This window comes from Morus notabilis, unplaced genomic scaffold (assembly GCF_000414095.1).
Source record: "Morus notabilis unplaced genomic scaffold, ASM41409v2 Scaffold825, whole genome shotgun sequence".
NCBI classification, from domain to species: Eukaryota; Viridiplantae; Streptophyta; class Magnoliopsida; order Rosales; family Moraceae; genus Morus; species Morus notabilis.
In genome coordinates, this window is record NW_010358062.1 from 495,198 (window position 1) to 514,966 (window position 19,769).

At 37.3% G+C, this 19,769-nt stretch overlaps 3 protein-coding genes and 1 long non-coding RNA gene across 7 annotated transcripts; 1 reads left to right on the top strand and 3 right to left on the bottom strand.

Moving 5' to 3' along the window:
* Window positions 1-1,522: 1,522 nt before the first annotated feature.
* Window positions 1,523-5,245, bottom strand: LOC21405171 (cation/H(+) antiporter 15). Its single transcript, XM_010091535.2, has 3 exons — window positions 5,099-5,245; window positions 3,760-4,758; window positions 1,523-2,896 (listed from the first exon to the last, which is right to left on the bottom strand). The coding sequence occupies exons 1-3, from the start codon at window positions 5,243-5,245 to the stop codon at window positions 1,523-1,525; spliced, it is 2,520 nt and encodes an 839-aa protein (XP_010089837.2).
* Window positions 5,246-5,984: 739 nt separating this feature from the next.
* Window positions 5,985-8,836, top strand: LOC21405172. 3 transcript variants are annotated; one of them, XR_002901585.1, is made up of 5 exons: window positions 5,985-6,201; window positions 6,331-6,399; window positions 7,062-7,173; window positions 7,358-7,547; window positions 7,930-8,330. It is a non-coding gene; the product is annotated as an uncharacterized LOC21405172 (long non-coding RNA). The 3 variants fall into 3 exon arrangements; XR_002901584.1 differs by lacking the exon at window positions 7,930-8,330 and adding an exon at window positions 8,776-8,836 and having other exon boundaries at window positions 6,331-7,173; XR_002901583.1 differs by having other exon boundaries at window positions 6,331-7,173.
* A 1,398-nt stretch (window positions 8,837-10,234) lies between these two features.
* On the bottom strand, window positions 10,235-13,582 carry LOC21405173. Of its 2 annotated transcripts, none has more exons than XM_010091537.2 (5): window positions 13,471-13,582; window positions 12,119-12,372; window positions 11,427-11,638; window positions 11,028-11,295; window positions 10,235-10,695 (listed from the first exon to the last, which is right to left on the bottom strand). In XM_010091537.2, exons 2-5 carry the CDS (start codon window positions 12,368-12,370, stop codon window positions 10,405-10,407), a joined length of 1,023 nt encoding a protein of 340 aa, XP_010089839.1. In that variant the 5' UTR covers window positions 12,371-12,372; window positions 13,471-13,582; the 3' UTR covers window positions 10,235-10,404. The 2 variants fall into 2 exon arrangements, with proteins under 2 accessions (XP_010089839.1, XP_024017037.1); XM_024161269.1 differs by lacking the exon at window positions 13,471-13,582 and adding an exon at window positions 13,365-13,462.
* Window positions 13,583-16,829: 3,247 nt separating this feature from the next.
* On the bottom strand, window positions 16,830-18,988 carry LOC21405174 (pentatricopeptide repeat-containing protein At1g08070, chloroplastic). The gene has a single exon (XM_010091538.2). It carries the CDS (start codon window positions 18,974-18,976, stop codon window positions 17,051-17,053), a length of 1,926 nt encoding a protein of 641 aa, XP_010089840.2. The 5' UTR covers window positions 18,977-18,988; the 3' UTR covers window positions 16,830-17,050.
* Window positions 18,989-19,769: the final 781 nt, after the last annotated feature.

Sequence of the window (19,769 nt, forward strand, 5' to 3'; positions counted from 1 at the left end):
ATTTTCACGTAATTATAATATGAATTCTATGTGAGTTGAGCCTTGAGGGGGGGGGGGGGGGGGGGGGTCAAATTATTATTTTCGTCCATAACTTGTCTGGTTATAAATCATAACTTGACAAGTTATTGTCCATAACTTATCTGGTTATGAACCATAACTTATCTGATTATGAACCATAACTTGACAAACTTGTCTATAATTTATCTGGTTATGAACCATAACTTAACAAGTTATGACCTATTAATTTCTATAACTAAAAATTGATTTATATACTTTTTTAAACTTTTCATATTGACATATTTCTTACTATTTCCGTATAATTTACGTGTCAAATATGCCATACCTAGAATGCCAGCGGGCTGTGCAAAAATGTGTTGTTGGTCAGGCTGGGCCGTGCTTGGGCCAACAATATCAACGCCTGAGCCCAGTAAGGTCCATGTTTGTTGGCATGCTCGACATGATCCATTGTTGTATTATGTTGAGACCCCTATTTTTGAAGGATTTCCCAACATTAACCGCTAATGAATTGGCAATATTACCTCTATGAACACTAAAGCTACCAAATAACAAACAAGTTGCAATTCAGAGCCCTTAATTAGTTTAAAAATTTTAAACTTCTGTTTAAACTTTTGTTTTAGCCTATTAATCAAAACGAGTTATTATGAGATGAGAAATTTTCAGAAAAATCATTAAAAAGGAAACACTACTTTATTTTTTTTCATTATTTTAAAAGTTATTTTATATCACTAATAACTTTTGTTTCAAGGCATGTAAAATAATTATAGTGCATTAATTATTGTTCATTTAAAAAAATTATTATAGTTATTAGCTCTAGACCAATAATATTCTACCAAAAACTAAGTTGGGGCGTGTTGGGTGCGTTTGGAATTGATTTTTACTTGTTTTTAAAAAATATTTTTGCACGTCTTTTGAGACACAAAAATAAAAATGGTCTGTAAACCTAGTTTGTTTAGTAAATATTTTGAAAATGAAAACAAAAATAAAAAACAGTGAGAATGGTTTTTGTGAAAGAATTAGAAAACGATTAAAAGTTATTTTTTCTTTTCTGTTTTCATTTTCTAGTACTTATCAACAATGTTATAATATTTTAATTAATAATTATAACCAGACACGATTTCATCTTTCTATTATACTCAAAATAATCTCTTAAAAAATTAACCAAACACAATTTCAGAATTAGTCCCAGAATAATTCTCAAAACAATCTCATTCTTACTTTTATTTTTTAAAAACGTTACCAAATGGGCCATTGTCTCTTAATTCCACTTTTGTCTCTTCTAATTATCATGCATTAAAAAAGAAAATGAAAGAAAAAAAAAGCTCATTTTCCCTTCCAAAAAAAAAAAAAAAAAAAAAAGCACGGTGCAATATTGCGAGTTGCAGAATATATATTAAAGAAATGAATTACAATGATACATATTACATGTGTGGTGCTAGAAAGATTAAATCAGGTAATTAGCCGATTACCCTAGTAAGTATAATATATAAAAAGTTACAATTTTTCAAAGATGATCATCATCATCAGTAACCCTAACTCTGCGGTGAATGAATGGCGCGAAGCTTGAGTTCATCTCCGGCGGGTGCCACGTCATGTGCCCAAACTGCTCTCTCACTTGTCCCAATCCCTCATTCTCATCCACAGACCCAGCCCCTTGCTGCACAATCAACACCGACGCATCGGCCGCGAAGCTCGAGCACACTAGAACGTCCCCCAACGGGCCTAATTCCGGAAACTCCGACCAGTCCAACAGCCCCGCTGTGAGCGGCGACACCACGCCTTTCCCTCTCCCGACGACGTACAAGTTGTATCGGCCTTCCATGCCGCTCACTATCCTCACAACGTCTTCTCCATTGTCAGCTACCTGTTCCACTAGCCTTGTTGATGGCTGGTCCCTTGTTTTCAGCTTGAACTCCTCGATGTACTGGTCGTCCAACGGCTTCTCTCTCTCGCTTTCCGCTATGGCCTTCAGAATCCCGTCGTCCTCTTTGTCGTCACCCTCGAATCCTGGGATGTTACCACTTACATCGACGGCGTTTTTCCCTGGGAGGAACCTTATCACGGTTAAGGACACCCTCGGGCTCTTGGAGATCCTCCACGCGTAAGCCAGCGCATCTCGGTCGTCGCGTCCGCCGAGGAAGATCATCGCAATTTGGTGGCGGAAGCCGCCTCCGCCGCTGCCGCTGGCGGAGATTCCGAGCGAGTGCGTGTTGAAGACGCGGTCGACGAAAACCGCCACCGAGCAGGCTGCATTGTCGAGGACGTTCTTGTTGACGGCTCGGAAAGGAGAATTGGCGCCGCTCTCGGAGACAGCTCCTACTCCAACTCCTTCCACTGACGACTGGACGTGGAATGGGAGGATCGTGAGTGTCACGCGCTTGTCCTCCGCGAGGCTGCAGATGTCCTCATGCATGGTGCTGTAGGCAGAGACAGCGGTGAGTGACTGGATTGAGAAATTCTCGCCTTCCAAGTCCTCGAAAGCCTCGTGGATACTGTCCCCGTACTGTGAACCGACGTCCTTGGCGGCAGCGCCACTGCCGCCACCGGAGGCGTTGGCCTTGCAGGTTTCGTGGACGATGAGCATGGCAGAGGCGTGGCCGATGAGCTCGACAAGGTGGACCGCAAAGGCGGAGATGGGGGACTGTTTGGTGGGGTTGGAGTCCTTGAGGAGGCTGACGAGGCCGCCAGAGTTGCGGGTGGAATGAAGGCAGGCAAGGATTCGGAACTCTGAGTTGCCTTCTATGCTTCTAATTGTTCTGTACTTGTATACTCCCGGACGTCGTTTGGATTTGTAGGTTAGGGCCAGTATTGGTCCCACTGCTGCCGTCATTATCCATAGAGCTAAGACTATCACCGCAAATGTTTGCATGTCCAAAGCCTGCATGCGTTGGATTGGCCAATATTAGGCACGTGCATTTGCCAAAATTATATTACACCCACAGATATATACAATTAGAGGTTATTGAAATTGCACAAAAAATTTGTCTGCTTGAATATGAGATTCTTGTCATTAAATGATGGATTAAGGTTGTATATTTGAGAGTTGCAATAACGCTACATACCATACTTGCTTTTAACGAATGTTATAATTCCGATATATAATTTTTTTTTTTTTAGTTATTTATCTTTAAAGGTATTACAATTGGAACTTTTGAGTAAATATAGCAGGTAATTTCTTATTTAGTCATATAAATTGTCCCTAATTAGTATTTTTGTCTAATTATATAGAATGTGAGATTCGACTCACTCCTGTATTCCTTTATATAATTCGTGTTTCTTTTCATATTCCTATAATAATATCATAACATTTTAATTAAAGTATCATGTCAACTAGAAAAAATCATGCCATTTAATGAAATAACATTATATGATTGGAAGAATACAAAAGAGAACAAAAAAAAAAAAAAAAAAGACATATGAGCCTAATCCTAAAATGTCACCCTCCCCTCAAAAGGCCTAATATAATGGAAAGCGTATAAGCTCGTTTTCTTCTTTATTTTAATGTGTTTTCCCCTTTCTGAAGCGACCACAAGGTAACATATTCTAGTCAAAATTAAAACATCCAAATTATATAATAAGTATGCGTAATAATGACACTACTCTGGTTTCTAAAGATTATAGCTATTGTTTGATATACATTTGTTGTGGTAAATACACAGACAATCCAAAAGCATACTTTGACAAACTTATAATCACGCATCATCAAGTATATGCATTGCAAGCAAATATAGGAATCCATACCAAGATGTCTCGGCCAGCATTGATGATAATGAGTGAGAGCAAGCCTTTGGTGTTCATGAGGAGTCCAAGCGCCACGCCATCCCTAGCTGACATTTTGTTGACAAAGAAAGCGACTATGAAAGTGCTAAAAACCTTGGCCACGAACGCCAGCACTAAAACCAGCAGAATGCTTCCTGCGCCAACTCCCCTCTCGTGCATCCAATGCCAGTTGGTCCTCAACCCGATGCAGAAGAAGAAGAGCGGCGTCAGAATCTCCGACACGAAGTCCTCCACCGACTCCATCACCGCGTTCTTCAGCTCACCTTTCGGCAAGATGACTCCGAAAAGAAAAGCCCCAAAGAAGGAGTGCGAGCCGCAGGCGTCGGTTATGTAAGCGCTGAGCAAAACCCCGGCCAAGATGAAAACAATGTGCTTCTGATTGTAGTTCTCGTCCTTGCTCGTCCGCCGGAGCGCCCACTTTGCGGCGGGGCGCACGATGAAGAAGCAAAAGCCAACATAAATCGTGGTAGTGACAATGGTGAAAGCCCGTCCATTATGAGCTGTGGCCATCGTGAGGACGAAAAGGAACCAGCAAAGGAGATCGGAGACGACGGCGGAGGTTAAGGAAGTGCGGCCGACGTCAGTGTGGAGGAGTTTTAGGTCGGCTAGAAGGCCAGCGAGGTCGGGGAAGTTGGTGGTGGCGATGGCGAGGCCCCAGAAGAGGGGGCCGAAGCGGTTGGGCTTGCCTTTGGAGATTACGGCAAAGTCATCGATGAGGAGATAGTGGAGACCGAAGCCGATGGGGAAGGGGATTATGATGCCGGCGAGGGCGGTGGTGAGCGCCTTCTTGCTGCCGCGGAGGACGGGTTTAAGGTCCATTTCTAGGCCGACTATGAACATGAAGTAAATCAGCCCCACGCTGGCTATGTTTTCTAAGGTCTGTATACTTCCCCATTGAGTTATATTTTTTATGGAAAACTCCGAGAAGCCGATTCCAGACGGACCTAATAATATACCACCCTGCAATATTGCAATTACCAACTTCTTATTCATCATATTGCGCGCGCAGAATCTACAGGTCAGTTGTCATGACTTCATCTGACTTATTATTCACAAAGTTAATTTTTTGTTTTAAAAAAAAAAAAAAAATTGTTTAGAGAAAAACTATTTGAATAATTAGCTTACAAGAGTAGTTGTCTCTTTCATTCTCAGAGAATATATAATCTCTAAAGATAATAAAGATTTTCTAGTTTATTTCAACAAAGTGGAAAATAACAGAAAATATGTGTGTGCCTGTGTGTGTGTGTGTGTATATATATATATATATGTTTTGAAGATGATGGAATAGAAATACACTGACAAGAATCTCAGCAGCAATGCGAGAAATGTGCAAGTATCTGAAAGCGAAGGTGAGAAGGCGGTTGAGGGAGAGGATGGCTAAAAGCTGCATGACAAAGGCGGGAAGAGCTAAAGTGGAGGCATTCTCTGCCCTCCAAATGCCCGTCATATACGTCATTACTTTCCTAAAACATAACGTTATGTAATTCAAATCTTGTCCTTCCAAACATGGCTGGAAGTTAAACAGATCCAGGATCGGACCTGTTTCGTTACAGAGCATAAACGCCGGCATTTTTCTCCTCCCAAGAGCTCCTCCTACTTTTCCAACTTGGCCTCCGCCGGAGAAGAGAAAAGTGGGGGGAAAAGAAAGAGCAAGGATTGGCCGATTTCTTTTTTCTTGGTTTTATTTTGACTTAAAAGAGATGGGTTTTAGAGAAATGTACGATGGAGCGCTGATGCAGGTTGTGGTTTTTTTCTCCTTTTCTCTTAGTTGGCTTATTTAGATCTTTTTTGTTGTTTTTGTTTTTTTGTTTTTTTGTTTTTTGTTTTTCTGGTTTATTTTATTTTTATTTTTCTGGGTGTGGTCAGTGGGTCTATGAGTTCGATTCTTGTTGTTATAACAGTAATTTTATGGTCAATGACCGCGCACTACAACAACGGTCACCATTAATAGCACTAAAGCACAGCGTTTTTGAAAAAAAGTTGGTACACAGTTATCTCGTTCATTTCACCGATTGAAGTTTTTAATTTTAAATTTTAAATTTTTATAATAAAAAACTCTTAAAAAATATCACATTAATTTTTTTTATTACAGTAAAAAACTGTTAAAAAAATATCACATCTCAACTAAAATTAAAAACTCAAATTTAAAAAACAAGAAAAATGCTCATGCGAAAAGCTCAGAGTTTTCGTTCCCTTTCTCTCCTCATTAGTTTTCGCTCTCTCTCTCTCTCTCTCTCTCTCTCCTGTCACAGACTCTCTGTAAAAAGCTCGGAGAGAGTCGGTTCGCCGCTTATGGCCGCGTCGATGTCACGCTCCGACTGATCAATGCCTCTAAGAGACTCCTTCTCCGAGAGAATGGAGGGCACCGGTAGCTGGGACGCCCTCGAATGGACCAAGATTGAGGTTTTTCTTTTCTTTTTCTTTTTCCCTTCTCTCTATCTTCTAGGGTTTCCTAATCAGTGATCTTCGCTGTGACTGAGAGTTGAGATAGGAAGAAAAAATTTTCATTTTCTGTTTTTGTTTTTGTTGCAGCCGGTTTCGCGGTCAATTTCGTATACGAATTTGGAGTTCTTGATTGAGGCAGAGCAAGTCATAGTGGAGGTACTTAGAGAATTCAGCTTGCTTGTTTTTTTCTTTTTCTCCCGATTCCTCAAACGCGATTCCTGTTACATTTGTTCACGGATTTGTGAAATCTTAAGGTTCTCTTGTGATGTGGGTGGACGGAGAGATCTTCTATCTTAGAGTTCACTGTGCCCTCAATCTGTCCAAATTTGTGGACGTTTTTGGTGGGTTTTTTTTTGCCCAATTTCCCCTTGATGAATTTTTTCTTCTTTTCTCGCTCGATTCGTCGATTTCCTCCAGTTTTTGTGGGCTTACCACTTAGATTTCGATCAGTCGGCGAAAATTAGTTGATTTTTTGCTCTTTTTTTTTGAGTTCTTCGTCATGAGATTTGACTGATTTGGAGGGCATTTGTGCGAAAGATTTCTGGGTTCTGTCTTGTCAAGTTGTTGTAAGCACTGTTTTGATCTGATTTCTTCGTCTGGGCAGTGAAAATTTGTGATTTTGCAAGGATTCTTTGTTGGGGAAATTGATGTTGTAATCTAGTTGGGTGTCATGGTTTTTCCAATTATAGTTCTTCTTTGAGGACGTTGAGGGCTTCCCACAACTAAAGGAAGTTTTTTGCTATCTGGCCATTGGGAAAAAGGAAAAAAAAATTAAATTAAATGTTTCATTCTCTGAGTTCTTCGAAACAAACTTGTAGCCTTCTTGTAGTCACTTGTGGGAAAGTCTCTAAATCCAAACGCAAAAAGGATGTGTTCGAGAATCAGCCGCTGTATCCCTTCCCGGAGTTGGTCTCTTCAGGCCGTTTGGAGGTGAAAATTTCAGTTTCTTATGATTCTTTTTATTGCATTTGAATATATATATATATATATATATATATATATATATAATATTGTGATATATAGTTGTTCTTAGATTAGAAGGTTAATGAAAATCTTGTATTCACATCAGTTTGTTTGGGATATTGCATTAAGTTAGTTGCTGCTTATAATGCAGGTTCAAACTCTGACCAGCCCAAGCAAAGAGGAGTTCTCTAAACTCCTTGAATCATATAAGCCAAATCTTGTATACTTACAAGGAGAACAACTTGGGAATGATGAGGTTGGGCCTCTGGTTTGGGGAGATGTCGACCTGTCGACCCTTTGAATCGGTGTCCGAGCTCTTTGGCACTACATTGCCTACCACGGTGTGTAAATATCTCTTTTGTGCTTGTAAAGTTCATTTTGCATTGATGTATACATTGCCTGTTCTCTTTTGCAAATGATGATTCTCTGCACTTTTTGTTATCTTTATTTTCGGAATGCCTATTTCTACAAATCCACTTTGGTCTTCAAGACAAGGCTTCGGGTTTGTCTTTAAATAATTCTTGTTTGTCTTGGTAAATCTATATCTATGATGTTTAATGAAATGATGCTTATAGTTTGCCTAATGTTTATCATCCTAACCAGCGTTTGTCTATCTTGGTTGTGAGATGTTGATCTATATGTGCTTATGGATTTGACGTTCTTACCTTTCACTAGTTGCCTAAAAACTCTCTCCTTTCTCGCTAACTTGAACAATGTCTTCAGTACTTTGGGATGAAGGCTCTCCAAAGTCTAAGCTAGATAGGAAAGTTGTGAGTTGCTTAGAAAATGGGTCTTCTACAGCCATGCCACTCTCCTCCATTGGCCTCCGCGAAGATAGGGCCATCAACATTTATTATACCTCCAACACGCCTGGTTGGTTATCCTTTATTCATGCTCTTGGAGCTATTTGAATCATCAGAGCTGTCTGAAGCATCAATTCTCTTCAGAGTTGGAGCATTTTTTGACGATGGATCAATTTGTTAGGGCACTTTGTTTAGCTAGATATTTTGGAACGTCTTGATACTCTACTAACTAATTTGTTGGTTTTTAGATTTATGATACCTGTGTTGTGGAACTATTGGTATGATGATTTATATTATGTACAAGTTGCCAACTTGAAAATAGTGATAGAGTCGACGATATATAAATTGTATTGAATGTTTTATTTTGGATGTTTCATTTATCCGGTGTTGTTAAATTTGATATTACATGTTGTATCACCAAAACGAAACAATTACAAATTATAATATATATATATATATAGTTTACTATAGCGTCTGAAGTAACGATTATAAAATGCTATGAAATTGATAATCTTTAATAGCGCCCGCTGACTTAGCATTTTTTTACAGTTGTAAAAAGGGATACTTGTTGCAGTGACGGGTTTTCAACTTATGGTAGTTTTATTGTCTGTTTCTGAAACAATTATTGTTTACAATTTTGATTTTCCTTTGGGATATAATCAAGTATAATTATTTTGTTTTGTCTGTTACCTGTTTAGATAATTTTTCCCGTTTTAATTTCCAGTTGTTTGAATAATGATTAACTAAATGCCTTTTTTTTTTTCAGTCCAGATTTGTTTTTGAAGGAATTGATTAAGACCCTCTAGATGCAGCTCCGTGATCTAACCAACTATGATATATATATATATATATATATATATATATATGCAAGACATGTAACTTTGATCTTTTGATCTTTATGAGAAAATGCTGCAATTATGTAAACAAATTAGCAAGTGGGTTCATCAATGCGGACGATAGCATTTTACTTCATATATTTTCCGCCCTAATCATCGGTACTAACTAGTCGTTTACTCGTTTATATGTATACTTTGGGCATCATTAATGTTCCTAATTAGCCGTTGTAATTGATTACTTTCCCAATTTGCAAGACTTTCTTTCTTGTGTCAACGATTTTACAATCTACTCAAAAAAAGAAACAAAATCAACTGCCTAAGAAATTAACAATTAATTCTCGCTCAAGGATTAAACACCTAAACGCCTATATACATGCCTTGGAAAGCAAGCAAAGGACTCGTACTCACAACCGCAGGAATTTCACAAATTCTCTCCTCTTATTCTCTCATTGAAGATTACTTATTTTCTCCAACGACATGGACAATTCTCGGAAGGTTTTCGAAAGAAGAAGATCTACTCTGAAGAAGAAAGAGGTTGAGCTCGCCGCTCTGTGCAATGTCGATGTTCGAATGGTTTGTTTCGGACCCAACGGCGACCTCCAAGTGTGGCCACAGAACACAGCAAAGGCACATTCCATTATCAGCAAATACAAAGAGGCATTCAAGAAAGGAAACAAGTGTAAGAGGAAAGAGAAGCTCCATTTCTCTGATGTCTTGGAGACCAAGATAAAGAAGCTTGAAAAAACAGGTTCATGAGGATGAAACTAATTCTACTTGGAAAAATCCAGATAATGGAATTGGAGGATTCGCACTCACGCGGTATGAAGAACTGGACACAGTATTGAAAAATTCGTTGACGGGTTTATCAGATTGCTTGGAGACCAAGAATCAGGTTTTGGAACATGTGATTCAAAGAAAAACAAACAGTTCTGCCCTCAATAGTCCAAAACCAGTTTGAAGATTACTATGTGCCATTTGCCACACCAGGATGTGCCATTCCATTTGTATGAGACAATAATCCAATCTATTGGTCACCAGTATATTACTGAGTCTATTTTGTATTTTTCTTTTTTTACTAATTTGGTTTTTGTATTTTTTTCAAGCCATTGTTACAAGAATTTCTGTCAACGGCCAAATCCTTTGATTTTCCATGTAGATATTGATGCAAAGGTACTAAAATACCAAGTTGATCAATATCTTTTTTTTTTTCCTAGTGATTTTGTGATCTTTATGGAATCAATTTTTGTCCTGTTATATTGTTTTCTCATAAGAAAAGAAATTCACATTTTTTTTTTCTAGTTTGGCTTATTGCAGCACAATATGCAGGGCACCATAGTGGAGTTTGTTCTGCAACAGTCAGATGGACCAAGTATTAAGCCAACACTCTGTAATGTATATTCTTTTTTATTTGTCACTTCAAAAGATAATTTTTGTGATGATTTTGGATAATATTACATCTGTGTTTGGTAATTATCCTTTTACATTTACGTGGTTCTCTAAACTATTGAGAAAACTACTACAAGTATGCTTATCTGTGAGGCAAATACAAATGCGCTTTTTCATCCAACCAAAAGCGCCTTCAAAACAGCTTCACACATATTGTTCTCAAAGATTAACAAATGCCCAGCATCAGGAACCTCATGATATTGAATCCACGGTAACTTCTCCGCAATATAACGGTGTAGTTTTACAGGAATGATCTTATCTTCATACCCTTGCCAAATGTGAACGGAGCCCTCATTGTTAGGGAACAGATTGCCCACGCCAAGCGGATCGAACTCCCACTTTCCAAAGCCGGCAATCAAGTCTCGGTGGAGAGACTCATGAGCGCCTTGCTGCTGAATCTTATCCTGAATTAAGAAACACAGTAAATAAAAACTAGTTGCAAAAGAATAAATGAATACTGTAGCGATGGAACTTGAGTTGCGAAAAGAAGAATGCCTTATTAACCAGCCTTTTTATACTTGATGAGCAATACAATTGCAGTGATGAATTCTAACTCCAGAAAGAGCAGATTTTCATAAAAGTTTCCAAATTGCTGTCGCGTGAAAATAAACCGACACTAGATTATGTGAATCTCACCATATTTTCTTTTCCAAGTTTTGATGCCTAGTGAAATAATCTTTCCTTCATTATTCAACAACCAAAAGATAAATCTCAAATGCTTGAGAAGCATAACAACCTGGCCATCACTTGGGGCCTCTGATAACCTCTTCAATATTTCCAAATCTTTGTGGGTGAAAATTGATGTATCACCAGAGAGTATACTTAATGAAGGGAACCATTTCTGAGTCATCCACCAATAGAGTAGCCAAGGGGCATAATGCGCAACCCGAAACGTCCACTGATCTGACGGTGCTAACCTTGCCAGAGATTCTCGGGCTAGATTATAAGGAAAACAAGGCCACCAGTAGTTCACAAAAGAAACTACCAGGGCAGCTCCTGATAATCTGCACAGTAACATATGATATGCAATGATTTAGTACATAAAAAAAAAATGCTCATACGAAAATTCAACACCGCAAGAAGAAAGAAAGATGATGAAACACCATATTAAAATGGAGTTAGCTAGCCAAAATACCTGTGTGGTATGTATTTAAGGCAACTCCAAACAGGATAACCTCCCATGGAGATTCCAATAATGTAAAATTTAGAGCCAAGCTCCAACTTGTCAGCTAGCTCTTGAATATCAAATGCTTCGCTCTTGACCGAGCGCGATGGATAGGGATCGCTCTCTCCGTAACCAGCTCTGTCGAAAAACAGGAAGTACACCTTTAGCTCCACAGTAAGTTCCTGACAATCAAAATACTAATGAATTTAGGCACTTTTACTATCTAGCGAACAGAAAGCACAAAAAGCATTGTTCCTCCGGTAAAGTGTGGATGATGCACATTACTAAATTATAAATAGAAGGTGAATTTGGAAGGTTGATTCACATTGGTAATATTACTTTAGCTTTGAATTTCAACCACTTTAATCTCTCTCTATCTTTCTCTCACTAAGACCGCTTTCTTTTCGCTAGTTCGAGTTTTCAATTCGAGTTGAAAAGTGAATTTATGTGAGAGAAAACACTATAGCATAAAATGTTGAATTTGAATTTTTGTGAGAGAAAACACTGTACCAAAAACTTGAGTTAAGATTGGAACCACGAAAATGAACGGGGCCAAAGTTAACCACGAAATGAACGGGGCATAAGTTTTCTCATTATTCCTGCTTTTCAAGAATTCTAGTTCAATTATAAGAGAGAGAGAGAGAGAGAGATGGAGTTCATACTTCAGGGATGGGCAAAGTCACATCCTTGGAGCTGCCAAAACCATGAATCACAATGATTTTGTGTTCAGCCACTTCCTTTGGAACTCCAAACTCTCTGTAGGCCAAGTGCCTCCCATCACTGAGTTTCACCCTAGGTGAAGAAATAGTGGGGCCATGTGGTGTTCCGCATATTTTTGGCGGCGGAGGCCTCAATGCGTGATAAGCCCACCCCAAAAGACCCACTGTTATGGCCACTGCTATTGGTGCAATCATGGCTGTACAGAGATATACATAGCATTCATAATATCATAAGCCCAAGTAAGAATAGAGAAGAAGGGTAATGAACTTCTTTTCCCTATAGCTATCTCTAACCATAAAATTTATGCATTGTCAAGTTTGTGGTCATGTGACAAGTTAACACCAAAAGTTATATATGTATACATAGAATTACTACTTTCCAAAATCACTATGCTCCACATCTTGTACAAACAACTTGCAATTCTCAATTTCTCTTCTAAATGTCAATATTAATCGTTCGATACAGAGCTCAGAGTAGCAACCACACTAAAACATAAATTAATATTTTGATGCACTTTTAGAAGAAAGATCAAAGAAATTATGCAGCTAAGCAGCTATACACATGAACCGTGGACCGTAATATCCTTGTATGTTTTGCAACAATTTTCTATTATCATGCGAAATTCTATGAATAAAGGACTGCCTACATTTGATTGATAAAAATATATCTTCAGGAGAAAGAATTATCCAATTCGATATTGATAAAATAAGCAGACACTGCACTCACATACATGTTATCAGTCACAATGACACCCAAGTTAAGTAGATTTTTGACTATAGAAACACAAGGAAACATTCTCTGTTTCAAAACCGGGTAATTCTAACAACAATCATGAATTTGATTCAATTCATAGAAATATTAATTTGCTTCCACTAGCTTAAGCCAAATCACCGGAAACAAGCTTGTCAAGTTTGAAAGACAAGAGAATCTGGACAAAGAAAGTCAAGCACCATCTTAAGATACCAATTTCCTAGAAAACATTGAGCTGGAAGAAAACGATCCTAAGAAAAAGCTAAATGATTTTGAAAAAGCATAACAAAGAAAGAGAAAAATAAAAGGAGAAAAAAAAATTCAACATATTTAATAACTAGCGGAAACACAAAAGACATGATCTTTCAGATCAAGGATTTCCTTGGTCGTGACTTAAATATGAAATTAATTAGGAACCAAAAGCATATTGTTACTTACAATAAAAAAAAAGTGCAAAAGCATCATGATGAAACAAATTAAAGAAACCCCACATAAAGAATGAGCAGATTTTGAGGAAAACAAGAAAGAAGCAGCAAAGAATCACCCGAACAAAGTGAAAGGGGAAGTGGGTATGGCTTTGTTATCTGTATTGTTTTCTGGTGTGAGCTTGAGCTTGAGCGGCTGAGTCTTTGTTCTTCCGCAGCTTGCTCTTTCACTTGTCATTCTACACTCTTTAAAGCGAGTCATGAGTGTTGTCAAACTGAAAAAGACTCTTTGTGGAATTTGAGCCATAGAGTCACTTGTGCATAGTTGTTTAATGACATGACATTTTTTGGGCACGGAATTTGTGAGAAATAAAAAGAAAAAGACGTGCGAAACATGCAACATCAAGCACTTGTATATCATAGTGACATAGTTGTTGAATTTAGGAAGGCCAGAGGCAGGTGGCCAGTAATTTAAATACGTCATGAACTCTCTAAAATGGATTATTTCATTTTTTTTTTTCTCATAACTTCTATTAATTTTATGTACTTTCTCGTGTTCAATGGAGAACTAGGACAAATTTATAACTTAACTACCATTAATTTAACATATTCCATCTAAATTTTAACGAAATTTTAACTGAAGGGCTAAATTTTAAACACTTGAAAAGTTAAAGGTTTAAGATAGAATAATCTTCACTGCAAAGACTAATTCTAAAAAAAGAACAAAGTTAAAAAACAACAACAACATTTGTCATCATCATCATTATGATCATCATTATGATCATCATTATTATCATTATTATTGTTATTATTATTGTTATTATGATTATTATTATAATTATTATCATCATTATCATCATCATTTTTATTATTATTATTATCATTATTATTATTATTATTATTACTATTATTATTATTATTATTTTCCTAGGCTTAAAACTCACTTTTAGTTCTTGCGTGCTCAAGCTTCACAACTTCCATGAAAACTACTTTTGTTTATTATTTTCAGAAATAGTAGAAAATATGCCAATATGAAAAGTTTAAGAAAATATATAGACCAATTTTTAGTTATAGAAATTAATAGGCCATAACTTGTCAAGTTGTGATTCATAACCAGATAAGTTATGGACAAACTTGTCAAGTTATGGTTCATAGTCAGACAAGTTATGGACAAAAACCGTGAATTATGGACAATAACTTGTCAAGTTATGGTTCATACAAGTTATGGACAAAAATAATAATTTAGCCTATTTATTAACTTATGTAAATTATTGGCCTATTAATTTTAATTTATCTCAAATCTTAACCTATTTCCCTCTTTCTCCCTATTATTTTTTCCTTTTGTGCAAAATTAATTGGGATAAAATCATTTAATACATGTCTAAGACTTCTTGGTCTAGTGGCATTAGGAGTGTGGGTGAGAGATTGCGAGTTCAATCACGTATTATATTATAATAAAATCTCTCAGATAAGAGGTATTTCTATTTGTGTTAAAAAAATTTTAAGAGGTCATTTTTTAGGACATAGAATGTCTAAATTACCCTTCTAGTTAATTAATTAGAAATTAAAAATAAAAATGTTTTGTAAAACTTAATTGTAAACAAAATTTTCAGTTCTAATTAAATAATTAGAAGGATAATTTTGATATTTTATGTCTTAAAAAAATGATATCTGTAGGTACTTATATTTTTATATATATATATATATATTTGAAAAGGCCTAGAAGATACTTTCAAAACTATGAGATAAAATGCAAATGAACATAAACTGCAATTTCAGATATAATTCTTATATGCCAGTATTTCAAATTTTGGAAAAAAACATTATTTAAATCTGCTCATTGGTAGTAGGGATGATATGATATTTTTGTGGCACAGAATTTGCGAGAAAAAGGCAAAAGACGTGCGAAACATGCAACATCAAGCACCAAAAAAAATGGGCCCTCGTTTTTTACTCTCGAGTTTGACACGTTTATGATTGTCTCTCGATTGGGTTTTCTTCATATAAGCTTTTGATTTGATTTTCAGCAAAAGAAGAGGAATCGCCAACGGAAAATGAAGAGCAACTGAGCGAGTTCGAACAGACGGTGCAAGAAAAAAAGTGAGCTGAGTCGTGTGTCCCGCAAGAAAGATATTTTCTTTTTGTGTGAAAATCTTCAAGACAATAACAACCTTTTTCTTTTGATGTATATATGCTTGAATTTATACTTTTAATCTTATAATAAACTAAAATTTCTTGCTCATTTATTACATAAAACTCAGCATTTATGTCTATAAACAACTAAGGGGCCTAATATTTCAGGAAAAAGAAAAGGCTGGGACGGTATAGTTTTTTAATTAGGGATGGTAATTGGGCGGGGTGGGGGAGGATGATGATTTCTTATCTCCATCCCCACTATTTTAAACTATTCTCATTCTTGTCCCCATTCCTGCTTAAGGAGGCATTGGGTCGGAGCCGAGAATTTCCTATTAAATGAGCATTTTTCATACTCGTCTCATTTTTTATCATATAGGATTATGCATTTTAAAATTATAGCAACTTAAAATAAAAATAGATTAAAAATTCATTATAAATTTAGACTAAAATAAAAAATTCCATGATAAAAATTAAATTTTAACATGTTGCAAACTGAATACAAAAATAATAACTAACGTATAAACGAAAAAAGTTTAAAAACATTAAAATATAAACGTAAATTATCTTTTCTTATTTATTCTTAATAGCTTCAATTTTTACTGCAAGGTTGCACATTAATTTAAAGGCAGAGGTAGGGTGAGGAGTACTTTCCTGTCCCCACCCCGTCATAAATCAGAGACTAGATTGTATCACATTCATATTTTCATCCCTATAATTAAGGAAAGTCATTCGTACCGCACTATTTCAATCAAGCCGGTAGATTCTGGTAAGTATTATATCTAATTTGGCGCATCTGTCATTTGCACCTCTCTATATGTATGCGCTTTCGCGTTTTTTGCTTTAATATGAGAAGACGCCCTTACATCGAGAATGTGCATCCCGTTAGGGATGATGCAGCTTCTCGGTTGGGCGAAGTGTTCTGTAGCAGAGTCGCCGCCACACCTGCCGGGGCGGGTAAGCTACGACTGGTCATCAAAGGTAACTATGTGAAGCGGAGGCTGTTGAAGCCTTATCACGACTGGGCGATGTCAGTTTTGCGTCGCTTAGATGGTGATGGTACTTACAATCAAACAAAACCCCTAGAGCGGTTGGTCGGCTTTCAAAATGTTTATAGTTTTGATATGAAATCCGCCACTGATAGATGGCCACGTGTGTCCCCCAACCAGGCGGGGCCCATCGCGGGGCCCATCCTCGTGAAAAATATTGCCATCCCTACTTTTAATAGTGTTAAGAAAACATTAAGCTTCTTTCAGAAAGCATCATGTAAAAGTAATTCTACGATAGTTCATTTCCAAAAATGTACAAAAATGTACATTTTCTAGTTTACAATTCTCAATTAGCATATCGAGACTGAATAAAATATACAGATAAGGCACCCATCTAATTTATGGTAGCCGGATATCGATATTTACACAAGGAATTCACCTCCTAATGCTCTTTCCTCCTGTAATCCAAACTAATCCATCAATCTTGGAGATACTTTCCTTTATTGGATTAGCTTGTGAACCAATAATACAAAAACATATGAAGGGGATTGTCACAATGAGCTCACAAAAACTAGTATCACCAATAATCTTTGCAGGAGCAAAAGCCATTCTCAAAGTGATGGAAACGGTTTTGATCTCTTATAACAATTCGACGATTGTAAACCCTCGAAACAAGCTTCATAAAGGAATGACAATCGCGACAAACACGCAAGTTCTTCACTATATGGATAGGAGCACCATGGCTTGTGTTTGTAAGTCCAAATGCAAGTGCCATCTTTTCACTATGAACACTAAGCAAGCTCTCTTTTCCTTCCACTTCCACATCTAAGAGAACTTGAGTCAGGTCGGGCTGGTAACCTTCCAATTTTAGCCTAGAAACCACATCATCAAGTTTTGAAAGAACCTCACGAGTGAATTTTTCATCTATTGCCTTCCCCACAACAAAAACATGGACCTTCCCTCTAACAAGGATTGAACTACATCCAGGAATCTTTCCGACTCTTCTCTGTTTCATCCTCGATCTAACCTTGGCCACATCATCCCATCTCCCCGTTTTAGCATATATATTCGAGAGTAGAACATAACAACTCGAATCTTCCGGGGCCAACTCTATTGCCTGGAGAGCGGCGTTTTCCCCAATCACGACGTTCTCATGCTTCATGCTGGCGCTTAGAATAGCCTTCCAAGCTAAAACATCTGGCTCGAAGGGCATATTCCGTAGAACTCCAAGTGCATCCTCCAGATATCCTGCTCTACTCAAGAGATCAATAATGCATCCGTAGTGTTGCACTTTTGGAACAATGTTGTACTTCTCCTGCATGATTTTAAAACAATACCGGCCTTCATCAACTAGACCTCCATGACTACAAGCACCCAAAAGTCCTAAGAAAGTGATCTCATCAGGCTCAATCTTCAATCCTTCCATGTCATGGAACAGTTCGAGAGCTTCAGTGCCAAGGCCATGGATTGCAAGGCCAGAGATCATAGAATTCCAATCTCCAACGTTTCTATTATGTGATATGCTTCTAAACACGTGGTAAGCATTTTCTATATGCCCACATTTAGCATACATGTCTATAAGAGCAGATCCAATAAACCCAGTTTTCATTTCAAGCTTTTTAGTCGATATGTAAGCATGTATCCATTTGCCTTCCTCGACAAAACCCAAGTCGGCAATGGCTGAAAGGACGCTAACTAGAGCAGGAGCATCAGGCCGAACTCCCAGACACAACATTTCCCCGAACATATCCAACGCTTTCTTCGGATAATGATTACGTACATACGCAGAAATCATCGACGTCCATGTCTTCACATCTTTATGATCCGCCATTCCAAAGATTTCTTCAGCAAGTTCACACTTTCCGAACTTCCCATACCCATCAATCATCGCATTATACGAAACCAAGTCCCTTTCCGGCATCTCATCGAAAAGCTCACGAGCCAACTCAATCTCTCCCGCCCTCAAATAACCCGTAATCAATGAATTCCAAGAAATCACATCTCGCTCAGGCATTTTGTCGAACGCCCGTCTTGCAAACCCAACCTGTCCAAATTCCAAGTACATTCTAACAACCGAATTCGCAACAAACGGGTCAAATAGCAGACGGGTTTTGCATATCTGCCCATGAACTTGCTGTCCCTCCTCAAATGCTTCTAATCTTCCACACGCTTTGAGCACTGAAGGAAGAGAAAATTCAATGCCTTTCCAATCTTCCAAACAAGTGAGCATATGGGCATAAAGATAAACAGACTCCAATGGATTTGAACTCTCAGTAAAGCAATTTATGAGCGTGAAATAGATAAAGGGATTCGGGTTTTGGATTCGATGGAATACAGAAAGAGCGTGGTCTAAGTCACCAGTGAGACAACAAAAGGACACGAGTTTGCTTGCAGCGAATGTGTTAGAGACGAGATTTGTTTTGATCATTTGGGCATGAATTTGGCGTAGTTCAGAAATGGTTTTGCATTTCTCTAAGATTGTAACAGCTTGAGTCACGAGCATTAATGAAGAAGAAGAAAAAGAAGCTTCCATGGAGATGAACTAACAAGAGTTCGTGTAGTGAGTAGTGAGTGGCTTCCACGCGGTCTTATCGGTCAAAGTCTAGTACACTTTGTCAACTTTTAACTCTTCCTTGGCCCAAGCCCAAGCTTTTCAAGAATACATGTTTTTTTTTTCTTTTTAAACAAAATTTCATTAATCAATAAAGCATAAAACTTACAGAGAATTCGATATAAAAAACTTAATACAATAAATTAAAATTGATATATCCGTTGGTGTCTTAATACAAAGATCTAAAGTTGGATGATAGATACAATTTAAAGTACTTTTCTAAGCTTGTTTAACTCTCCTTCCACGGTTGAATCTCCCAAAAATACTGTAGCAAAATCTCTATAAAAACCAGTCTCTAGAGTATGTTTGGTAGGAAAGAAAAGTAGAAGGAAAGAAGAAGGTGGAGGGATTTTGGGAGGGAAAATGAAAATATAGGTTGTTTGGTAGGAGAGAAAAGAGAAAGGAAGAGAAAATATGGTGAAAAATAATATATGTGGGCCCTACTATTTTTTTTTCCTTTCACAAGTGGGTAGAAAATGAGATGGAAAATGGAGACAACTTATTAAAGTGAGCAAAGTTACTAAACTACCATTTTCTCCATCAACATCCAAGTAAAAAATTTAAGGGTATAAAAGTAATTTATGAGTAAGATTTGTTTTTTCCTCCCAATTTAACTTCCAATACCAAACAAGTGAAGATAAGCTCATTTTTTTTCCATCTTCTCATACCAAACAACATAAAAAAA

What these genes read in the sequence shown, in the direction of transcription:
- LOC21405171 (XM_010091535.2), bottom strand. Translation starts at nt 5,245, where the DNA reads ATGACGGGCATTTGGAGGGCAGAGAATGCCTCCACTTTAGCTCTTCCC. An exon ending in GCATTGCTGCTGAGATTCTT is followed by an intron (nt 4,759 to 5,098) that starts GTCAGTGTATTT and finishes GCAATATTGCAG; the next exon opens with GGTGGTATATTATTAGGTCC. An exon ending in ATGCTGGCCGAGACATCTTG is followed by an intron (nt 2,897 to 3,759) that starts GTATGGATTCCT and finishes CAACGCATGCAG; the next exon opens with GCTTTGGACATGCAAACATT.
- LOC21405173 (XM_024161269.1), bottom strand. Translation starts at nt 13,419, where the DNA reads ATGTGGGGTTTCTTTAATTTGTTTCATCATGATGCTTTTGCACTTTTT. An exon ending in TTTTGCACTTTTTTTTTATT is followed by an intron (nt 12,373 to 13,364) that starts GTAAGTAACAAT and finishes ATCTCTGTACAG; the next exon opens with CCATGATTGCACCAATAGCA. An exon ending in AGGCCCCAAGTGATGGCCAG is followed by an intron (nt 10,696 to 11,027) that starts GTTGTTATGCTT and finishes TTCTTAATTCAG; the next exon opens with GATAAGATTCAGCAGCAAGG.
- LOC21405174 (XM_010091538.2), bottom strand. Translation starts at nt 18,976, where the DNA reads ATGCTCGTGACTCAAGCTGTTACAATCTTAGAGAAATGCAAAACCATT.